Source organism: Cnephaeus nilssonii (assembly GCF_951640355.1).
Source record: "Cnephaeus nilssonii genome assembly, chromosome: 6".
Taxonomy (NCBI): domain Eukaryota; kingdom Metazoa; phylum Chordata; class Mammalia; order Chiroptera; family Vespertilionidae; genus Cnephaeus; species Cnephaeus nilssonii.
Window position 1 is genome coordinate 101,473,441 of NC_137077.1, and position 20,060 is coordinate 101,493,500.

Genomic DNA, 20,060 nt, shown 5'->3' on the forward strand with positions numbered 1-20,060 from the left:
ATGTCATGTACCAGGCCGCTAGTAAATAAATAAAATCTTTAAACATTTGTGTAAATCACTGAAAATTTCAGTAAGTTTAGAAGTGAGCAAAGACACAGAGAGCAGATGAGAAGTATTCTCAGCCTTTTGGAGTTAGAACTAGTTTGAGAGAAACATCCTAATATATAAACAAATCCTCGAGACCTAAAAAGTCTATGCAGCACTTTAGGAAAGAAGAATGGCAATCAGTTGTTTATAAACAAATTTGGTGAAATTTGAAAACAGTGAATGAGACCCAGAAGGAAAAGCTGCCCTGACAGTTTTAAGGTTAATCCAACAATGGCCACCATGTTTAAGCCAGACTTTCTCCTCTCACTTATGTTTTCATTTCTTGACCTTCCTGTCACCTTGAAAGCACTTTTCTCCTCTGGTCACCCTGACCCCATTCTTTAAAGTCAACACCCTTGAATATCCTGTTTCTAGAAGTTAGAAACTTTAACTGACTTCTCAGTCCACAGTAATGAGTATCATGTATCACCATTTTAATTCAAACCATGGTGAAGGTCTGTCAACCTTCTTCTCCTAGAGTGATAGTTAAGCACCCATTAACATGAATACAACTAACACATAGATGCATTGAACTAACTTGAATTCTATGATATAAACTTGCTCCCCCCCCCCTAAAAAATGTAAAACATGAATTCTTTATCTGGTGTTAGTAAGTAAATAGCAGTTTGTTCCTAAATTGGAACAAAATCTTATGTGTACATTACACTTTGAATGTTTATGAAAACTCCTTGGACTCATCTCTCCGTCTTCAGGTATTAACTCCTGACCGACTTTTTTTCATCTGCACTCATATCCCTGTGTGAATGTCCCAGACACACAGTCAGCTTGGTATTAACTGTTTTCCTTGTTCTGCTGCATCACTGGCTTCAGGTCTGATCATGCCCTTTTCCTTCACCAGCCTGATGCAAACCAACACTCGGGTGGCTTTTAACTGTGTGAGTGTTGGCTTTTAACTGTGTGTAAAGAATAATGCCAAAACTGAAAGCCATTATTTTAATACAGTGCCTACTTTTCTTAGAGGCAGAATACGTGTTATTTAAAAAAAAACAAAACAAAAAACAAACCTAGGCATTTTGTGGTAAATATAGCAATTTATTTTTAAAAAGCTTTTTTGGATACATTTAAGTGCTAATCTGATAACTGGAATTATTCCCCTATAGCAGGAATACTGGAAGAATTTGCAAAGAAGGTTTTGTGCAGAGAAAAGGATACAAAATTAAATTCTATTTTAAATTTACAGAGATGGCAGAAAAATCATAGAGTTTAATAATGGCCAGAGAGAACTACACACTGCCCAGTTCAAGAGACGGGAGTATCCAGATGGCACTGTTAAAACTGTCTATGCAAATGGTCATCAAGAAACAAAATACACATCTGGTCGAGTAAGAGTTAAAGACAAGGATGGTAATGTTCTAATGGATACAAAATTGTAATAATCCTGTAATAATCATGAAATAACACTAACTTGATTTCTTGGTAAAAATGTACATTTCTTGTGGATTTTGTGGTTTAATTTATATATATGTAGTGTGTGTGTGTGTATAAATGGAAAAGATTGTTGGAATATAAAATTTATAGCTTTTCATAATGTTTGAAATGCACAAGGACAGCTTTCATTTTTAATTCGCCTACTCTGTTAACACCTAAGGAAAGACTATCATTGTTAAAAACTGTATAAACTTTAAAAATAAGTAGGTGCTTTTATTGGTTGGAGATCCTTATAAAAAAACAAGTACGCCCAGCTGGGTGGCGCAGTTGATTGGAGCATCATCCCGTACACTAAAAAGGTTGTGGGTTCGATTCCCGGTCAGGGCACATACCTAGATTATCCCTGGTTTGATCCCTGGTTGGGGTGTGTATGGGAAGCAACCTATCGATGTTTCTCAAATCAAAGTTTCTCTCTCTCCCTTCTTCTCTAAAAAATTCAATAAACATATCCTCAGGTGAGGATTTTTTAAAAAAAGTTCAAGATACACAATATTGCATAGCGTTTCCACTGGACATTAGCCACAGAACAAGGACTTGTACAGAAGATTTACTTGAGTAAGAATTTTACTAGTCAAAATATTACTAGGTATAATTAGTACAATTAAAGCATTTTATCTTTTACAGAGGTTCTTTAATTATAATGAAATGAGAAAGTAAAACAGGTAAATGAGTTCATTCTTTGAGTACAGATGAACTGAGTGAAGAGAAAGCAGTTATAATTAGGGTGACATTGTAATTGGTCAAAATGTAACACTTGAGACTGGAGGGGGCATAGGTGATTGGCTACAGGTGCCTGTATGTTATGACTTACTAGAGGCCTGGTGCACAGATTTGTGTACAGGTTGGGTCCAGCTGGCCCGCCCTGATGGGGACCCATCAGGCTGGGCTGGGCTGGTGGGGGTGGGGGGGCTGCAGGCAGTTGGTTGGCAGGCTCCACCCCTGATCAGGGTGGGAGGGAGATCGGGGGTGGGGCCGGCTGCGGGGAGGAGCCTCGAGCGGTTGGCGGCCGGCCCTGCCCGATTGGGGTGTTGGGGGCTGATCAGGGCCTGGATCAGGCTGGTTGGCTGCCACAGTGCCACTGGTGGTTCTGCCATTCCAGTCGCTGGGCTTTCATATATATATACTAGGATCTCACTGCACGAATTTGTGCACCTTGAAAGGAACTGTGGACCAAGAGGCTGCTGTGGGCATAGGGGTGGGTCTCAGCCCATCCTCCGTGGCCCCTCTCGCCACGGCCTCCAGTCCCCTGGTCTGCTGGCAGCCCTGCTCCTGCCCCCACCACTCACACCCACTGACGGTGCAGAGCAATTGGGGCTGGTGCCAGTAGTGGGTGCGAGTGGCTGCTGCTGCCCCAGTCGCCCCTCAGGAGCAGGGGGAGGTGGATAAGCCCTCAGGGATGATCGGGACTGGCACTGAGTGCCAGCAACAGGTGCGAGGGGTAGCTCTGGCGCCGGCAGTGGGTGCAAGTGGCAGCTCTGGTGCTGGCAGCAGTTGAGAGTGCCAGGCAGGACCACAGCATGTGGGAGCAAAAAATTTTCAGTAACCACCAGAGGCTTGTCCCAATGACAGCGATTGGTGCCCTGCCTTGGTTTGGCTCACCTGCTCCAGCATCCTGTGGTGGCCGACGCCTGCCATATTCCATGCTCTGCCGCCTGCTGCTGATGCCCGCCATGTTCCACGCGTGCCCCCTGGTGGTCAGCGCATGTCATAGTGACCGGTTGTTCAGTTGTTCTGCTGTTTGGTCTATTTGCATATTAGCCTTTTATTTATAGGATATAGATAAGACAGTTGGCTGACAGAAGCAAGATCTCCTTGAAGGAAGGTCAAGTCATCTACATGTAAATTTATGTAATTAAAAATGGGTCTAGTCAGTGCAATATGACAATAGTGATGGCAATGACTAAGTAAAAAATCTGAAAAAAAATTTTCTCATATCGAGGGATATGTTTATTGATTTTTAGAGAGAGCGAGACATCAATGTGAGAAACACTGATGAGTGCTCCCAAATACATCTGACCAACCCACAACCTAGGTATGTGCCCTGACTAGGAATCGAACCCGCAGCCTTTTGGTGTATGGGGTGACATTCCAAACAACTGAGCAACCCAGCCAGGGCCACAATGACTTTTTGTTTTTTTTAAAGCTTAATGTATTAATTTCAGGTGATTTAAGAAATTAATATGAAGGTGAAAACTTTTCAAAGAAAATAAAAAATATATTACCTCAAAATAGAGAAGAATTGTTTTGTTTTTGTTAATCCTTCACCTGAGGTGCCGGAAGCCAATTCCAGCATGTCAGCAAGGGCTGAATCATCTGGGATGGCTGAAAGGCATTTCCCCAAACCTGACAGGGATGCATAAATTGATTGCTTGCTGCCAGACGGCTCAGGGCATCTTAATCTACATGTTATTGCCTCCTGTTGGCCAAACACCTGAACAGCCAAAGCAATTCCCCAATCTGACAATGGATTTTGTACCTAACCCTACCCTTTGATGTGTATGTCTCCACCTTGCCTTAGGACAAATTGTGTTAATAAAAAGCAAGGGGTCCTGAGACAAGGAGAACTTGGTTTCTTCAGCTAAGCTCTTTTGCCCCCACCCCCCCCACCCCCCAAATGCCTTTCAAAATTAGGTTTCGTCTCTGGACTCTTATTTAATTTACGTACCACCCCTTCTCCAGATTCCTGAACCCTTCCAGATGCCGGATCAGGACCCACTAGCGATACTGAGGATATTTTTTTCCATTGATTTTTAAAGAGAGTGGAAGTGGGGGAGAAAGGAAGAAACATGAATGTGAGAGAGACACATCCATTGGTTGGCTCCCACATGCACCCTGACTGGGGATCAAACCTGCAACCCAGGTATGTGGCCCTTGACCAGGAATTGAACCCGTGATCCTTTGGTGTGCTGGCCAATGCTCTAACCACTGAGCACATGGACGAGGGGGAGAAGGATTTTTAAGTAAGACATAGAAAGCCACAAAAAAAGTGACATAAAGATGCCATAGCCTGGCCAGTGTGGCTCAGTGGTTGAGCATTGACCTATGAACCGGGAGGTCACCATTTGACTTCCCGTCAGAGCACATGCCCAGGTTGTGGGCTACATACCCAGTAGGGGGCGTGCAGGAGGCAGCCAATCAATGTTTCTCTCTCACCATTGATGTTTCTATCTCTCGCTCCCTCTCTCTTCTTCTCAAATCAATAAAAATATTTTTTAAAATGCCACAAAAATAGTATTAAGCCACAAACTCGGAAAGGATACATATACTTGACAAAGGATTCAATAATCCAGAATGTATAAAGAATCCTACAAATCACTAAGATAATTACCAACAATTCAATAGAAAAATGGACAAAGGACATGTTAACAAATAATAAACAAGTGACTATAATGGGCTACCTTTTTATACTTGTACCATACACTGCAAATAATTGTCTGGCCACAGCATGTGTTGGCAAGGAACTAATGATGGAGTAAACTGGTAAACCCGCTTTTGTAAAGCAATTATCCATGACTTTGTACTACTAATACACTAGAAAACCACTCACATGTACACAAGGGCTCCTACAGAAGAATACTTGTAACTGAGAAAAAACTGGTAACAACTTAAAAATATTTAGCAACAGAATAAATTATGTACACAGATTCTTACTAAAGTGAGTAAAATATACCAATACGGATAAACAGTGGAAATAAAATAGGAAAGTAACAGTAATTGTGTGGCATTGCACACATTTAAAAATATACAGAGTAACACTTTGTTTAGGGATGCATTCATAGACAGTAAAAAATTATAAAGATCTATATAAGAATGATAAACACCCAATTCACAGTAGTGTTCACCTTTACAGGGAAGAGAATGATTGGGGAAGGGGTACTACATGTGCCTACAACTGTACTAATAATATCTTTTCTAATATACATATCCTCTCTAATAAAAGGGTAATATGCAAATTAACCATCACTCCGCTACATAAGCCACGCCCACCAGCCAATCAGGGCGAGTATGCAAATTAACCCCAGTCCAAGATGGCTACAGCCACAGTGAGCAAGGTTTCCCAGGTAACAGAGGAAGCCAAGCTTTCCATAGCCGTTGCAGGCCTAAGCCTCCACTCAAGCTACAAAGTTTCAATTATAGAAGGTAAACAAATTCAAACAAATGGCGGCAGAATGGAGCTTGAGAGAGCAGGCCACGGTTGCCAGCGGCAACAGGGGAAGCAAAGCTTTCCGCACACCCTGGCCGGGCTCACCCGCTTAAGGCTACAAAGTTTCAATTGTAGAAGGTGAATTAACTGCCACAGAGATGGCTGCCACCCCGGAGGGAGCAGCAGGCTTGGCTCCGCTCCAGGCTACAAAGTTTCAATTGTAGAAGGAAAATAAATTCCAGATACTAGGGCCTCCCCTTGGGTTGCCAGGGGACGTGGCCGGCCTGCAAACCACCACAGGCCCCTCGCTCAGGCCGCCCCACACCCCAAGGGAACCCCCACCCTTATCTGTGACCCCCTTCAGGGCAAACCAGCTGGCCCCCACCTGTGCACCAGGCCTCTATCCTATCTCATAAAAGAGTAATATACAGATTGATCATCACTGCAACACACAATATAGCTGCCCCCATGTGGACACAAGATGGCCACCACAAGATGGCCAGCAGGAGAGGGCAGTTGGGAGGCACCCGGCCTGCAAGGGAGGGCAGTTGAGAGGGACCAGGCCTGCAAGGGAGGGCAGTTGAGAGGGACCAGGCTTGCAATGGAGAGCAGTTGGAGGTGATCAACCCTGCAGGAGAGGGCAGTTAGGGGTGACCAGGCTGGCAGAGGAGGGAAGTTGGGGGCAAACAGGCTGGCAGGGGAGTAGTTAAGCATCAACCAGGCTGGCAGCAGAGTGGTTAGGGGGTGATCAGGCTGGCAGGCAGAAGCAGTTAGGGGCAATCAGGAAGGCAGGCAGGCAAGCAGTTGGGAGCCAGCAGTCCTGGATTGTGAGAGGGATGTCCGACTGCCCGTTTAGGCCCGATCCCACCAGGATCAGGCCTAAACGGGCAGTCGGACATCCCTCCAGCAGTCCCAGATTGGAGAGGGTACAGGCTGAGGGACAACCCCCTGCCGTGCACGAATTTCGTGCACCGGGCTTGTAGTATAATAATAAAAGGGTAATATGCTAATTAGATCGGACAGCCTTCCTAACGAAGCCGGCACCCGAGGGAAGCCAGCTCAGGTCCCAGGTGCTGGAAGGTGGCCCGAGGGAAGCCAGCCCAGGTCCCAGGTGCCAGAGGGAGGCCGGTGCCGGCAGCTGGGGAAGGAAGGCCTACTTTTGTACAAATTTGCATGCATTGGGCCTCTAGTTAATTATAAATGAAACTAAAATGTTTTTTCCCCATGCATCTAAAATATTTCAAAATTATAGGAATACAAAAATTTTTAAAGCAAATATTTATTAACTATTTTTCAAACAATTCCTAATAATTCAACATAGTAGGGGGGAAGTAGGGGGCCACCATTATTGCAGAACAAGTAAAGAAAAACAAGCATGAAATGGTCTACATACAACAGAAAACTTTCTCCTGGGCTGTATACCTGAAAAACAAAATGTGTATTATTTAAACCTTTGCTTAATGTTCAAGTCTAGTTCCTGAATCACTTGTTACTTTATGTGAATGGATAAAGACAAAGAGTTACTAGCTAGTTACCCAGGTACTTTGATAACTTGGTTACTAGGACATTGATTGCTCAACAGTGCTATATGCATTCCATACAGTTATGTGTTTAAGTTATTTATAGTGCCCCCTATCCTATGGAGAAGAAATCTAGGAGAGATTCTTATTGAGCTCTGTTGTCATTCCTTTGAGAAATCAAGGAAAGTCTAAAGGTGCTGTTATGGGCAACTTAGCCTTAATTTTGTCTATACTAGTCACCTACTTTATGCCAACTATACAGGTAAACAAGTCACACTTACATCATTCATCTCGCTCTGCAAGCCCCATTTCTACTAATGACATATGAACTGGATACTGTTCATCTTCATACAGTGTCACTATTTGTTCTGGTGCCCGAGCCTAAAATTAAGAAGCAGTTGTCAAGAAAATACAATAATGTCTTTGCTGCCTTTCCCCTCCTACGTCTGGGAGGGAGGAAAAGGCATTCTCAAGCTTATTTATAATTTATATTCTGTACTTATAAAAGGCATATAATGGTTTCCTACTAATCATTATTTTTTCCATCCTTTTACTTTATTTAAAATGAAACTCCTCCACAAACTTTTCCTAGATTGAGCCAACAGGCTTAAAAAACCCTACAATTCTTGTTAAAATATATTTACATTCTACATATTAAGCATTATACCTCTATGCATAAACTGACCAAACTTTGACAGAAGTGAATAAATATGTATCTCTAAGAACACTTACTTGCCCTGTCTATATTTTCTTTCCGGGGCTTCTTGAGAGAAACTGCATAAGCTATTTACACCATTCTGCACAGATAGGAGCTGGATATGTACAGAGTTTTTTCAAAAAGCACTTTCTAGTTCACAGCATTGTTTCAGGAAAAGCTCATTCTTGTCACAACCAAACATCAGGAATCCCAAAATCTTGGGTCCCCAAATCATAAGTTTGGGTGAAACAACAGTGTGAGGGTCGGGATGAATTGAAGAGAATGTTTCCATCTATAAAAGGGTTGTTGGCACACCTCTCCAACTGACTGCCATTTGGAAGGGAGAGCTAGGGTTCCTAGCCTCCTATATAATAAATAGGTAATATGCAAATTGACCATCACTCCAACACACAAGATGGCTGGCAGGGGAGGGCAGTTTGGGGGGGAACAGGCCTGCAGGGGAGGACAGGGTTGACTAGGCCTGCAGGGGAGGGCAGTTAGGGGGGGACCAGGTCTGCAGGGGAGGGAAGTTAGGGGCAACCAGGCCGGCAGGGGAGGGCAATTAGGGGTGACCAGGCTGGCCGGGGAGGGCAGTTAGGGACAATCGGGCTGGCAGGGGAGCAGTTAGGTGTCGATCAGGCTGGCAGGGGAGTGGTTAGGGGGTGATCAAGCTGGCAGGCAGAAGCGGTTAGAGGCAATCAGGGAGGCAGGCAGGCGAGTGGTTGGGAGCCAGCAGTCCTGGATTGTGAGAGGGCAATCGGACATCCCTCGAGGAGTCCCAGATTGGAGAGGGTGCAGGCTGGGCTGAGGGACACCCTCCCCCCCGCCCCTGTGCATGAATTTCATGCACCGGGCCTCTAGTACTTTATAATACTTAATCAGAAATCAGAAGTACAGACTTTTTTTTTGGAGGGGGGTAGAGATAAAATTTTTCAGTTTTAAAACAGCACTATATAAAATATGTGTGCAAGCTGGATTCTGCCTGTGGGCTGCCCTTTATGACATGCTAACCTCTATAGAAGAAAGCACATTTACACCAACCACCACCTTAAGTTTTTTATTTTGATACTAGAGGCCCGGTGCACTAAATTTGTGCATGTGGGGGGGGGGGTTGTCCCTCAGCCCAGCCTGCACCCTCTCCAATCTGGGACCCCTCGAGGGATGTCCGACTGCCTGTTTAGGCCCGATCCCAAATGGGCAGTCGGACATCCCTCTCACAATCCAGGACTGCTGGCTCCCAAGAGCTCACCTACCTGCCTTCCTGATTGCCCCTAACTGCTTCTGCCTGCCAACCTGATCACCCCCTAACCACTCCCCTGCCAGCCTGATTGATGCCTAACTGCTCCCCTGCCAGCCTGTTTGCCCGTAACTGCCATCCCCTGCAGGCCCGGTCACCCCTAACTGCCCTCCCCTGCAGGCCTGGTCCCCCCCAACTGCTCTCCACTGCAGGCCTGGGTCCCCCCCCAACTGCCCTTCCCTGCAGGCCCGGTCACCCCCGATTTCCCTCCCCTGCTGGCCATCTTATGGTGGCCATCTTATGTCCACATGGGGGCAGGATCTTTGACCACATGGGGGCAGCAATCTTGTGTGTTGGAGTGATGGTCAATCTGCATATTACTCTTTTATTAGATAGGATAGAGGCCTGGTACACGGGTGGGGGCCGGCTGGTTTGCCCTGAAGGATGTCCTGGATCAGGGTGGGGGTTCCCTTGGGGCGTGGGGCGGCCTGGGCGAGGGGCCTGTGGTGGTTTGCAGGCCGGCCACGCCCCTTGGCGACCCAAGCGGAGGCCCTGGTATCTGGGTTTTATTTATCTTCTACAATTGAAACTTTGTAGCCTGGAGTGGAGCCAAGCCTTCTGCTTGCTCCGTGGCAGCAGCCATTTCTGTGGGGGTTTATGTATCTTCTATAATTGAAACTGTGTAGCCTTAAGCGGAGGCCTGGGCCAGCCAGGGTGTGCGGAAAGCTTGGCTTCCTCCATTGCCGGGGGCAACCCTAGCCTCCCGCTCTTTCCAGCTCAGTGGCTGCCGCCATTTCTGTTTGGATTTGTTTACCTTCTGTAATTGAAACTTTGTAGCCTTGAGTGGAGGCCTAGGCCGGCAAGGGCAGGCGGAAAGCTTGGCTTCCTCCATTGCCTGGGAAACCCAAGTCTCCCTCCTGCTCTCTGTGGCTGTAGCCATCTTGGTTGGGTTTATTTGCATATTTGCTCCTGATTGGCTGGTGGGAGTGGCTGGTGGGGTTAGCAGAGTGATGGTTAATTTGCATATTACTGTTTTATTAGATAGGATAGATTCTACTGCATCACATAATCCAAAATTAGTATAGTTATGATAGTAAAATTCAAACCTTTCTATGACTGATCAGAATTCCCCTCTGGTCTTTCCTACTCATCTGCTAGGATGCAGTGCGAATGCCACTTCCCTGACCTACTTTTTCAATATAAGTACTGGAGTGCCTACTAAGGAGAAGCTCAACAGCATATCCCCATTAACCTGCTTCTTACACTGCCCCCCAACCCCCAAAGTTAGCTACCTCAGGACTTACTTCATTCTACCTCATTAATTAGTGGTTTGCATGTTTCCCTTATTGACTCATCAGTTCCCTGATTATACAAAAGACTTTATCACTTTTATCTTAGTCATAACATCACTAAGACATTTTAGTAAGTCATAAAATTAATCCTATAGTATTTACAGCTTTATATACATTAAAGCATTGAACAAACAGAAAGCACTTTAGAAAGTTAATAGGGACCCTAGAAATAGCTTGAAAAGGATTTTGGCAAATTAAGACAGATATTTACCATGGAAGAAGCATAAAGTTGTTTTCCTTGAAGACAGTCTATCATAGCCCACAAAGCTTCCATGCTCCATTTGGGACAATATGGTATTCTTGTCTTTCCTGAATCTTTTAAGGGAGGTTTAAATCCTGCCAATAGAACTTTTATGGCTCGGGCTGGGTACTGCATAAGGTGAAGAGGAATCTGACGTAGTCTGTCACAAAAGAAATTCTTAAAATGTTCATATTGTTACAATTAAAATTCTCTAGTAGCTAAAACTGTAAAACAGGAAGTTGGATTTTGCAATGATTTCTTGGATACGAGACTAAAAGCACAGGCAATGAAGGGGAAAAAAACGGACTACATCAAATTGAAAACTTCAATGGAGCCCCGGCCAGTGTTGCTAAGCGGTTAGAGCTTCAACCTGTGCACCAGAGGGTCGCAGGTTTGATTTCTGGTTTAGGGGACATATCTGGGTTGCAGGTTTCATCCAAGACCAGTTGGGGCATATGCAGGAGACAAACAATTGCTGTGTCTTACATTGATGTTTCTCTCTCTTCCCCTTCCATTGTCCCTCCCTTCCACTCTAAAGATCAATGGAAAAAATATCCTCGGGTGAGGATTAACAACAAAACAGAAAAAAACACACAAACAAACCACCCAAAAAACTAAATAACAACTGCAAAGGACACAACAGTGAAAAGGCATCCTACAGAAAGAATGAGAGTCAACATATATTAAAAAATAGACATTTCTTCAATGAAGATATATAAATGGCCCACACACATGAAAAGATTCTCAGCATCACTAATCATTAGGGAAGTGCAAATCAAAGCCACTAATGAGATACCACCTCACACCCATTAGGATGACCACTATCACACACAAAAGTGTTGGGGAGGATGTGGAAACTGGAACCCTTGGGACAGTGGGAATTTTAAATGATACTGCTGTTATGAAAAACACTTTGGTGGTTTCTCCAAATACCAAAAATAGAATGAGCATATGACCCAGCAATTGCACTTCTGGGTACATACCCCAAAGAACTGAAAGCAGAGTCCTAAAAGTTATCTGTACACCTACAGCAGCATCATTCACAATAACCAAAAGGTAAAATCAACCCAAGTACCCACTGATGGATGAATGGATACATACAATGTCGTAGTATACATACAATTTAGCCTTAAAAAGGAACAAAATTCTGACATATGCTACAACTTAGATGAACCCTGAGAACATTATGCTCAGTGAAATATGCTAGTCACAAAAATCAATACTTATGTTAGACTAGTAGCCCTGCGCATGAATCCGTGGACCAGTAGCTCTCTGCGGGGCCTGGCCGCTCCGCGCCCGCTGTCCAGAGGCTCTCCATGGCCCAGAGGCCCATTGGCACCCCGGCCTGGCCAGAGGCTCATCCATGGCCGGGCATGGAATGCTTGCCTTGTCACCGTGGCGACGAAGCAAGCATTCCGCCAGGCTGCTCACACTGCCCACTCTCAGCGGCCAGGCCCCCGCCCCACCCGGGACTGGAGGACTTAGGCAGGGCTGAGAGGACTGGGTGCCACCATCTTGTGGCTATGGGCGCCGCCATCTTTGTGACGGAGTGATGGTTAATTTGCATATTACCCTTTTATTAGATAGGATATCTACAATAGTCAAATTCATACAGACAGGAGAATGGTGGCTGCCAGAGGCTAGGTAAAGGGGGATGGGAATTTCTATTTCATGGGTACAGAGTTTCAGTTTTGCAAATGAAAACATTTCTGGAGATTGCTTGCACAACAATGTAAGTATGATTAACACTACTTAAGTATACATTTAAAATTGGTTAAGATGGTAAATTTTGAGACACCTGTATTTTACCACAATTTAAAAAGCTATTACACACACACACAAAAGATATTACAAACAACAACAAATCCCCCAGAAAATCCACCCCTAGGATGTGGAGAAATTATACATTTCTGGTGGGAATGTAAAATGATACAGCTGCTATGGAAGTTTGGCAGCTGTTATCATTTTATCAAAAAGTCAAACAGAATTACTGTATGACCCAGAAATTTATATAACTGAAAATAGGAACTCCAACAGCTACTTGTAATGTTCAGTGCAGCATTATTCACAATAGCCAACAGATGAAAACAACCCAAGTATCCAACAGATGAATGAAGAAAATGTATATACATAAAATGGTATGTTATCCACAAAAAATAATGAAATTCTGATACATGCAATAATTGGGAGAACTCTGAAAACATTACTCTTAAGTAAACTAAGACACTAAAGAACAAATATTGTATGATTAGACTTGTATGAGGTAGAAAATGTGGTACCAAGAGCTGAGGGAATGGGAATGGAATATTACTGTTTAATGGCTACAGATTTTCTGTTTGGGATTTATGAAAAAGTCCTGAAAAGTGGATGGTGGTAATGGTGGCACAACACTGTGAATGTACTTAATGACAATTAATTGTATACTTAAAAATGGCTAAAATGGTTAAATTTATTTTGCCACACAAAAAAAACTTACATTAAAAAAGTCCCAGTATCTGAACAGCTTTAAGATATTTTCTTTAAGAGGCAAAATCTTCCCAATAATTATTTAAAACAAAACAAAAAATAATAAAACAAACAAACAAACAAAAAGAAAACTAAGAATCCTAATTCAAGTAAGTTGACTTTTTTAAACCTGTTTATCGTCAGCTTTTCAGTTGATCCGTAATCCACAAATTGAACCAGGATGGCTAGAGGATTAAATTCTTTAATAGAAACAATCTTTGCTCTATACCATAAGCCATCATCATATTCTGCAAGGCAAGGCATTTCTGGAAAGACAGAAACAGGGAAAAATCACATTGCCCTTTATTTTGTCAATGTTTTTTTCAAAACACAGTAAAGTACTAAGAAAATGCAATCACTGTATATCCATCCATAATTCAGAATTAAACACTCAACAATGAGGTGTATGTTGGCTTGTGCTCTTTTCTGTTCAGACTTTATAAACTTTGAAGAAAGGCATTCTCCCATGCTCATGGTTCCTAGTCCTGCTGTTGTCCAGGGCTTATGTCACCTTTCCACAGTCCCCACCTCTATATTCCCCAAATCCTATTTCATTTGGACCATCATTTTCTGCAAAGGATAATAAGTCAGTTTCTGCTATTCCTGCTTTCAAATTTGTGCCTCCACCAACTTCTCTATAAAACCCACAACCTAGGTATGTTCCCTGACTGGGAATGGACCCCAAAACCTTTTGGTGTATGGGACAATGCGCCAACCAAAGGAACCACCTGGCTAGGACTAGACCTTTTTTTTTTTTTTAAATAATTCTTTATTGTTGCAAGCATTACATATGTCCCCATTTCCCCCCCATGGACCCCCTCCAGCCTGCCCCCACCCCAGGCCTTCAGCACCCTATTGTCAGTGTCCATGTGTTATGCATATATGCATGCAAGGTCTTTGGTTGATTACCTTCCACCCACCCACCCTTCCCCACCTTCCCTCTGAGATTCCACACTCTGTTCCATGCTTCCATGTCTCTGGATCCATTCCCTTTAACAGTTAACTTTGTTACTTAAGTTCCACATATGAGTGAGATCATGTGATACTTGTCTTTCTCTGACTGACTTATTTCACTTAGCATCATACTCTCTAGGTCCCTCCATGCTGTCTCAAAGAGTTGAGATTTTTTTTTTACAGCTGCATAGTATTCCATGGTATAAATGTACCACAGCTTTTAAATCCACTCATCTACTGATGGGCACTTGGGCTGTTTCCAGATCTTAGCTATTGTAAATTGTGCTACGAACATAGGGGTGCATACATTCTTTCTGATTGGTGTTTCGGGTTTCTTAGGATATATTCCTAGAAGTGGGATCACTGGCTGAAATGGCAGTTCCATATTTATTTTTTTGAGGAAACGCCATACTGTTTTCCATAATGATTGCACCAGTCTGCATTCCCATCAGCAGTGTACTGGGTTTCCCTTTTCTCCACATTCTCGCCAGCACTTGTCATTTGTTGACGGTAGCCATTCTGACAGGTGTGAGGTGGTACCTCATTGTTGTTTTAATTTGCATCTCTCTGATGATCAGTGACTTTAAGCATTTTTTCATGTTTCTTGGCCATCCCTTTGTCCTCTTCCGAGAAGTGTCTATTTAGGTGCTTTGCCCATTTTTTAATTGGATTGTCTTTCTTTTGTTAAGCTGTACGAGTTTCTTATATATTTTGGATATTAACCCTTTATCAGATGTATCATTGCCAAATATGTTCTCCCATACAATGAGCTTTCTTTGTTTTGTTGATGGTTTCTTTTGCTGTGCAGAAGCTTTTTATTTTGATGTAGTCCATTTGTTTATTTTCTCCTTACTTTCATTTGCCTTAGGAGATGTATCTGTAAACATATTGCTACAAGAGATGTCTGAGATTTTGCTGCCTATGGTTTCTTCTAGGATTTTTATTATTTCATGACTTACATTTTTAAGTTTTTTATCCATTTTGAGTTTATTCTTGTATATGGTGTAAATTGGTGGTCTAGTTTCTTTCTTTCTTTCTTTCTTTCTTTCTTTCTTTCTTTCTTTTTTTTTTTGCATGTATCTGTCCAATTGTCCCAACATCATTTATTGAAGAGACTCTCTTGACTCCATTGTATGCTCTTGCCTCCTTTGTCAAATATTGAGTGTAATGGCTTGGGTTGATTTCTGGGTCCTCTGTTCTGTTCCACTGACCTATATGCCTGTTCTTGTGCCAGTACCAGCCTGTTTTGATTATGGTGGCTTTGTAGTATAACTTGAAATCTGGTATTGTGATTCCTCCAACTTTGTTTTTCTTTCTCAAAATTGCTTCAGCTATTCGGAGTCTTTTTTGATTCCATATAAATTTTTGGAGTATTTGTTCTAGCTCTGTGAAATATGCTGTTGGTATTTTAATAGGGATTACATTGAATCCGTAGATTGCATTGGGTAGTGTGGACATTTTAATGATGTTGATTCTAATAATCCATGAAAACAGTATAATATTCCACTTGTTTTATCTTCTTCTATATCTTGTTTCAACATCCTGTAGTTTTCCGAGTACAAGTCTTTTGCTTTATTGGTTAAGTTTATTCCTAAATATCTTAATTTTTTGTTGCAATGGTAAACGGGATTGTTTGTTTAGTTTCTCTTTCTGAGAATTCATTGTTGGTGTATAAAAAACCCCATCAATTTTTGGGTGTTGATTTTGTATCCTGCTACATTGCCAAATTTATTAAATCTAGTAGTTTTTTGGTGAAGTCTTTAGGGTGTTCTATGTACAATATTATGTCATCTGCGAATAATGAGAGTTTTACTTGCTCCTTTCCAATTTGGATGCCTTTTATTTCTTCTTCTTGTCTGATCGCTGTGGCTAGGACTTCCAGTACTATGTTTAATAAGAGTGGTGAAAGCGGACATCCCTATCTTGTTCCTGATCGTAGGGTAAATGCTTTTAATTTTTGCCCATTGAGTATGATGTTTGCTGTAGGTTTGTCATATATGGCCTTTATCATGTTGAGGTATGATCCCTCTATTCCCACTTTGCTGAGAGTTTTTGTAAACAATGGGTGTTAGATTTTGTTGAATGCTTTTTCTGCATCTATTGATATGATCATGTGATTTTTGTCTTTCAGTTTGATGTGATATATCACATTTATTGATTTACTAATATTGTACCAGTCTTGCCTCCCTGGAATAAATCCCACTTAGTCATGTGTATGATCTTTTTAATATATTACTGGATCTGATTTGCTAATATTTTGTTAAGGATTTTAACATCTATGTTCATCAGGGATACTGGCCTGTAATTCTCTTTCTTTGTAGTGTTTATCTGGTTTTGGAATTAGGATAATGCTGGCCTCATAAAAAGACCTTGGAAGTGTTCCTTCCTCTTGGATTTTTTGAAATAATATGAGTAGTATAGGTGTTAGTTCTTCTTTGAATGTTTGCTAAAACTCCCCCGTGAAGCTGTCTGGACCTGGGCTTTTGTTTGCTAGGAGTTTCTTTTTATTATTGCTTCTATTTCATCAATTGTTATTAGCCTATTCCGGTTTTCTGATTCCTCCTGATTCAGTTTAGGAAGATTGTATTTTTCTAGGAAATTGTCCATTTCATCCACATTGTCCAGCTTGTTGGCATATAGTTGTTCATAGTATTTTCTTGCAATTCTTCTCCACTTTCGTTTCTGATTTTATTTATCTGGGTCATCTCTCTTTGTTTCTTGATGAGTCTGGCTAATGGTTCATCAATTTTGTTTATCCTTTCAAAGAACCAGCTCTGGGTTTCATTGATTTTTTTAGTCTCTATGCTATTTATTTCTGCTCTCATCTCTATTATATCCTTCCTTCTACTTACTCTGTGCTTTTCTTGTTCTCTTTCTAGTTCTTTAAGTTTTAGGGTTAAGTAGCTTATTGCTGACTTTTCTTATTTTTTGAGGTATGCCTATAGTGCTATGAACTTCTCACACAGTACTGCTTTTGCTTTGTCCCAGAGATTTTGGGTTGTTATGTGTTCATTTTCATTTGTTTCCAGGAAGTTTTTTATTTCTTTCTTGATCTTGTGGTAACCAATTCATTGTTATTAATAACATGCTAGTTTCCATGTGTTTGAGTGTTTTGGGTATTTTTACATTTCATTCCTAATTTTATTCAACTGTGATCTGAGAAGATTTTTTTTTAATATATTTTATTGATTTTTTACAGAGAGGAAGAGAGAGTGACAGAGAGTTAGAAACATTGATGAGAGAGAAACATCGATCAGCTGCCTCTTGCACACCCCCTACTGGGGATGTGCCCGCAACCAAGGTACATGCCCTTGACCGGAATCGAACCCGGGACCCTTGAGTCCGCAGGCCGACGCTCTATCCACTGAGCCAAACCGGTTTCGGCCTGAGAAGATTCTTGATATGATTTCAATCTTCTTGAACTTGAGGAGACTTGTTTTGTGTCCTAACATGTGGTGTATCTTTGTGAATGATTCATGTGCACTTCTGAAGAATGTATATTCTGCAGCTTTGGGGTGAAATGTTCTATAAATGTCAATTAAATCCACGTGATCCAGTGTGTCCCTTAGAGTCACTGTTTCTTTGTTAATTTTTTGTCTGGAAGATCTATCCAGTGAAGTCAGCAGGGTGTTAAAGTCCCCTACTATGACTGTATTGTTGTCGATCTCTCCTTTAAAGTCTTCTAGAAGTATCCTATCTAATAAAAGGATAATATGCAAATTAACTGTCACTCTGTCACAAAAGATGGTGGTGCCCAGTCCTCTCAGTCCCACCGGAGTCCCCCAGTCCCAGGGGTGCAGCCGCTGAGAGTGGACAGCATGAGCAGCCTGGCGGAATGCTTGCTTCATTGCTGTGGTGATGAGGCAAATGTTCCACCCAGCCGCAGAGGGCCTCTGGGCAGCAGGCATGGAGAGGCCGCTTGCGTTGTTGCCCCAGCGACGAGGCAAGCATTCCGAGCCTGGCCTCGGATGGGCCTCTGGCCAGGCCAGGGCACAGAACACTTGCGGTGCTGCCCCAGCGATGAGGCAAGCATTCTGAGCCTGGCCTCGGATGGGCCTCTGGCCAGGCCAGGGCACAGAACACTTGCGGTGCTGCCCCAGCGATGAGGCAAGCATTCCATGCCCAGCTGCGGATGGGCCTCTGGGCCATGGAGAGCCTCTGGGCAGCGGGCGTGGAGTGGTCAGGCCCACAGAGAGCTACTGGCGCATGGATTCGTGTGCAGGGCTACTAGTTTTTATATATATGTAGGTGCTCCTATATTGGGTGCATATATGTTTGCCAGGATTATATCCTCTTGTTGGCTCGATCCCTTTACCATATGTAGTGACCTTTGTTGTCTCTTGTGACGGCCTTCATTTTGAAGTCTATTTTGTCGGATATGAGTATTGCTACTCCAGGGTTTTTTTTCTTTTACATGGAAAGATTTCTTTCCATCCCTTCACACTCATCCTGTGTATGTCTTTTGTTCTGAGGTGGGTCTATTGTAGACAGCATATAGTTGGGTCATGTTTTTGTATCCATTCAGCTACCCTATGCCTTTTGATTGGAGCATTTAATCCATTTACATTTAGGGTTATTATTGATACATATTTATTTCCATTTTAATTCTTAATGCCTAGGTTTTTCTTTCTATTTCTTCTTCTCATTACAGCAGTTCCATTTCTTATAATGCTGGCTTGGTGGTGTTCTCATTTAGCCTTTTTTGTCTGGTAAGCTCTTTATTTGACTGTCTGTTTTGAATGACAGCCTTGCTGGATATAGTAATCTTGGTTTCAGATCCTTGCTTTCCATTACCTTGAATACTTCATGCCATTCCCTTTGGGCCTGTAGACTTTCTGATGAGAAATCAGATGTCTGCCTTATGGAAGGTTCTTTATAGGTAATAGTTTGCTTTTCTCTTGCTGCCTTTAAGATTCTCTCTTTGTTCTGAAATTTTGGCATTTTAATTATGATGTGTCTGGGCATGGGCCTCTTTGGGTTCTTCTTGCTTGGGATTCTCTGTGCCTCCTGAACTTGTGTGACTTTTTCCTTTACCAGGTTAGGGAAAATTTCTGCCATTATTTCTTCAAACATGTTCTCTATTTCTTTCTCCCTTTCTGCCTCTTCTCGCACACCTGCTATTCAAATATTGTTGTTTCATGTTGTCCCACAGCTCACTTAATGTGTCCTCCTTTTTTTAAATTCTTTGTGTGTGTGTGCGTGTTTTCTTTTTGGTTCTCTGATTGACTGATTTTTTTCAACGCTGTCTTCTAATTCACTGATCCGATCCTCAGCTTCTGCTAATCTGCTGTGTGTTCCTTTCAATGTGTTCTTTATTTGTGTGATGTCATTCCTTTTTTCTGACTGTTCTTTTTTCATAGTTACTATATATTTTCTCATGCTGTTGAGCATCTTTACCATCATTACTTTGAACTATGTTTCAGATAAATTTCTTATATCTGATTCACTTATATCTTCTTCTGGAGAATTCTCTTGCTCTTTCATTTGGGGTTTCTTTCTTTGTCTCCTTATTTTGGCTATCTGTTTGGGTTTTTGACTATGTATTAGGTAGAGCCTCTACACCTCTCAATCTCTAGTGCAGGACTAACTGTATCAGGCAAAGACTCACAGCCTCAGGAGACCACCTCTGTCTACAGACTGATAGGATTCTGACTTGAATTGCCCCCAGGCAATTATCTTCAGGTGTGGTGATAGTTTTTTTCAACAGGGAGGGGCAGTTGCTTCTGCCTGGAGGCTAATTGTTATTTTTAGTGGCCTCAGGGCAAGGTGTTTTCCAATAAAGTGAGTCAACTGTCTTCACCCCCTCCCAGGTGAGGCAAATGTCTCAAATGTGGGAAAGGTGTCCTCTTCTGCATGAGGGAATGACTCAGCACA

General features: G+C 42.4%; 2 protein-coding genes across 8 annotated transcripts in view; one reads left to right on the forward strand and one right to left on the reverse strand.

Moving 5' to 3' along the window:
- CPAP (centrosome assembly and centriole elongation protein) overlaps positions 1 to 2,469 on the forward strand; it is an 85,384-nt gene extending 82,915 nt beyond the window's left edge. For all 7 annotated transcript variants that reach the window (XM_079773968.1, XM_079773972.1, XM_079773973.1 and 4 more), the window contains one exon: positions 1,289 to 2,469. In XM_079773968.1, coding sequence (XP_079630094.1) covers positions 1,289 to 1,481 — 193 coding nt within the window. In that variant the 3' untranslated portion in view covers positions 1,482 to 2,469. The remainder of the gene's footprint in view (positions 1 to 1,288) is intronic.
- Positions 2,470 to 7,131: 4,662 nt separating this feature from the next.
- Positions 7,132 to 20,060, reverse strand: part of RNF17 (ring finger protein 17) — a gene marked incomplete at its 5' end in the record, with an annotated part of 170,164 nt that continues 157,235 nt past the window's right edge. Inside the window, 3 exons of the mRNA XM_079773503.1 lie at positions 7,132 to 7,581; positions 10,698 to 10,887; positions 13,363 to 13,498. Coding sequence (XP_079629629.1) covers positions 7,483 to 7,581; positions 10,698 to 10,887; positions 13,363 to 13,498 — 425 coding nt within the window. The 3' untranslated portion in view covers positions 7,132 to 7,482. The remainder of the gene's footprint in view (positions 7,582 to 10,697; positions 10,888 to 13,362; positions 13,499 to 20,060) is intronic.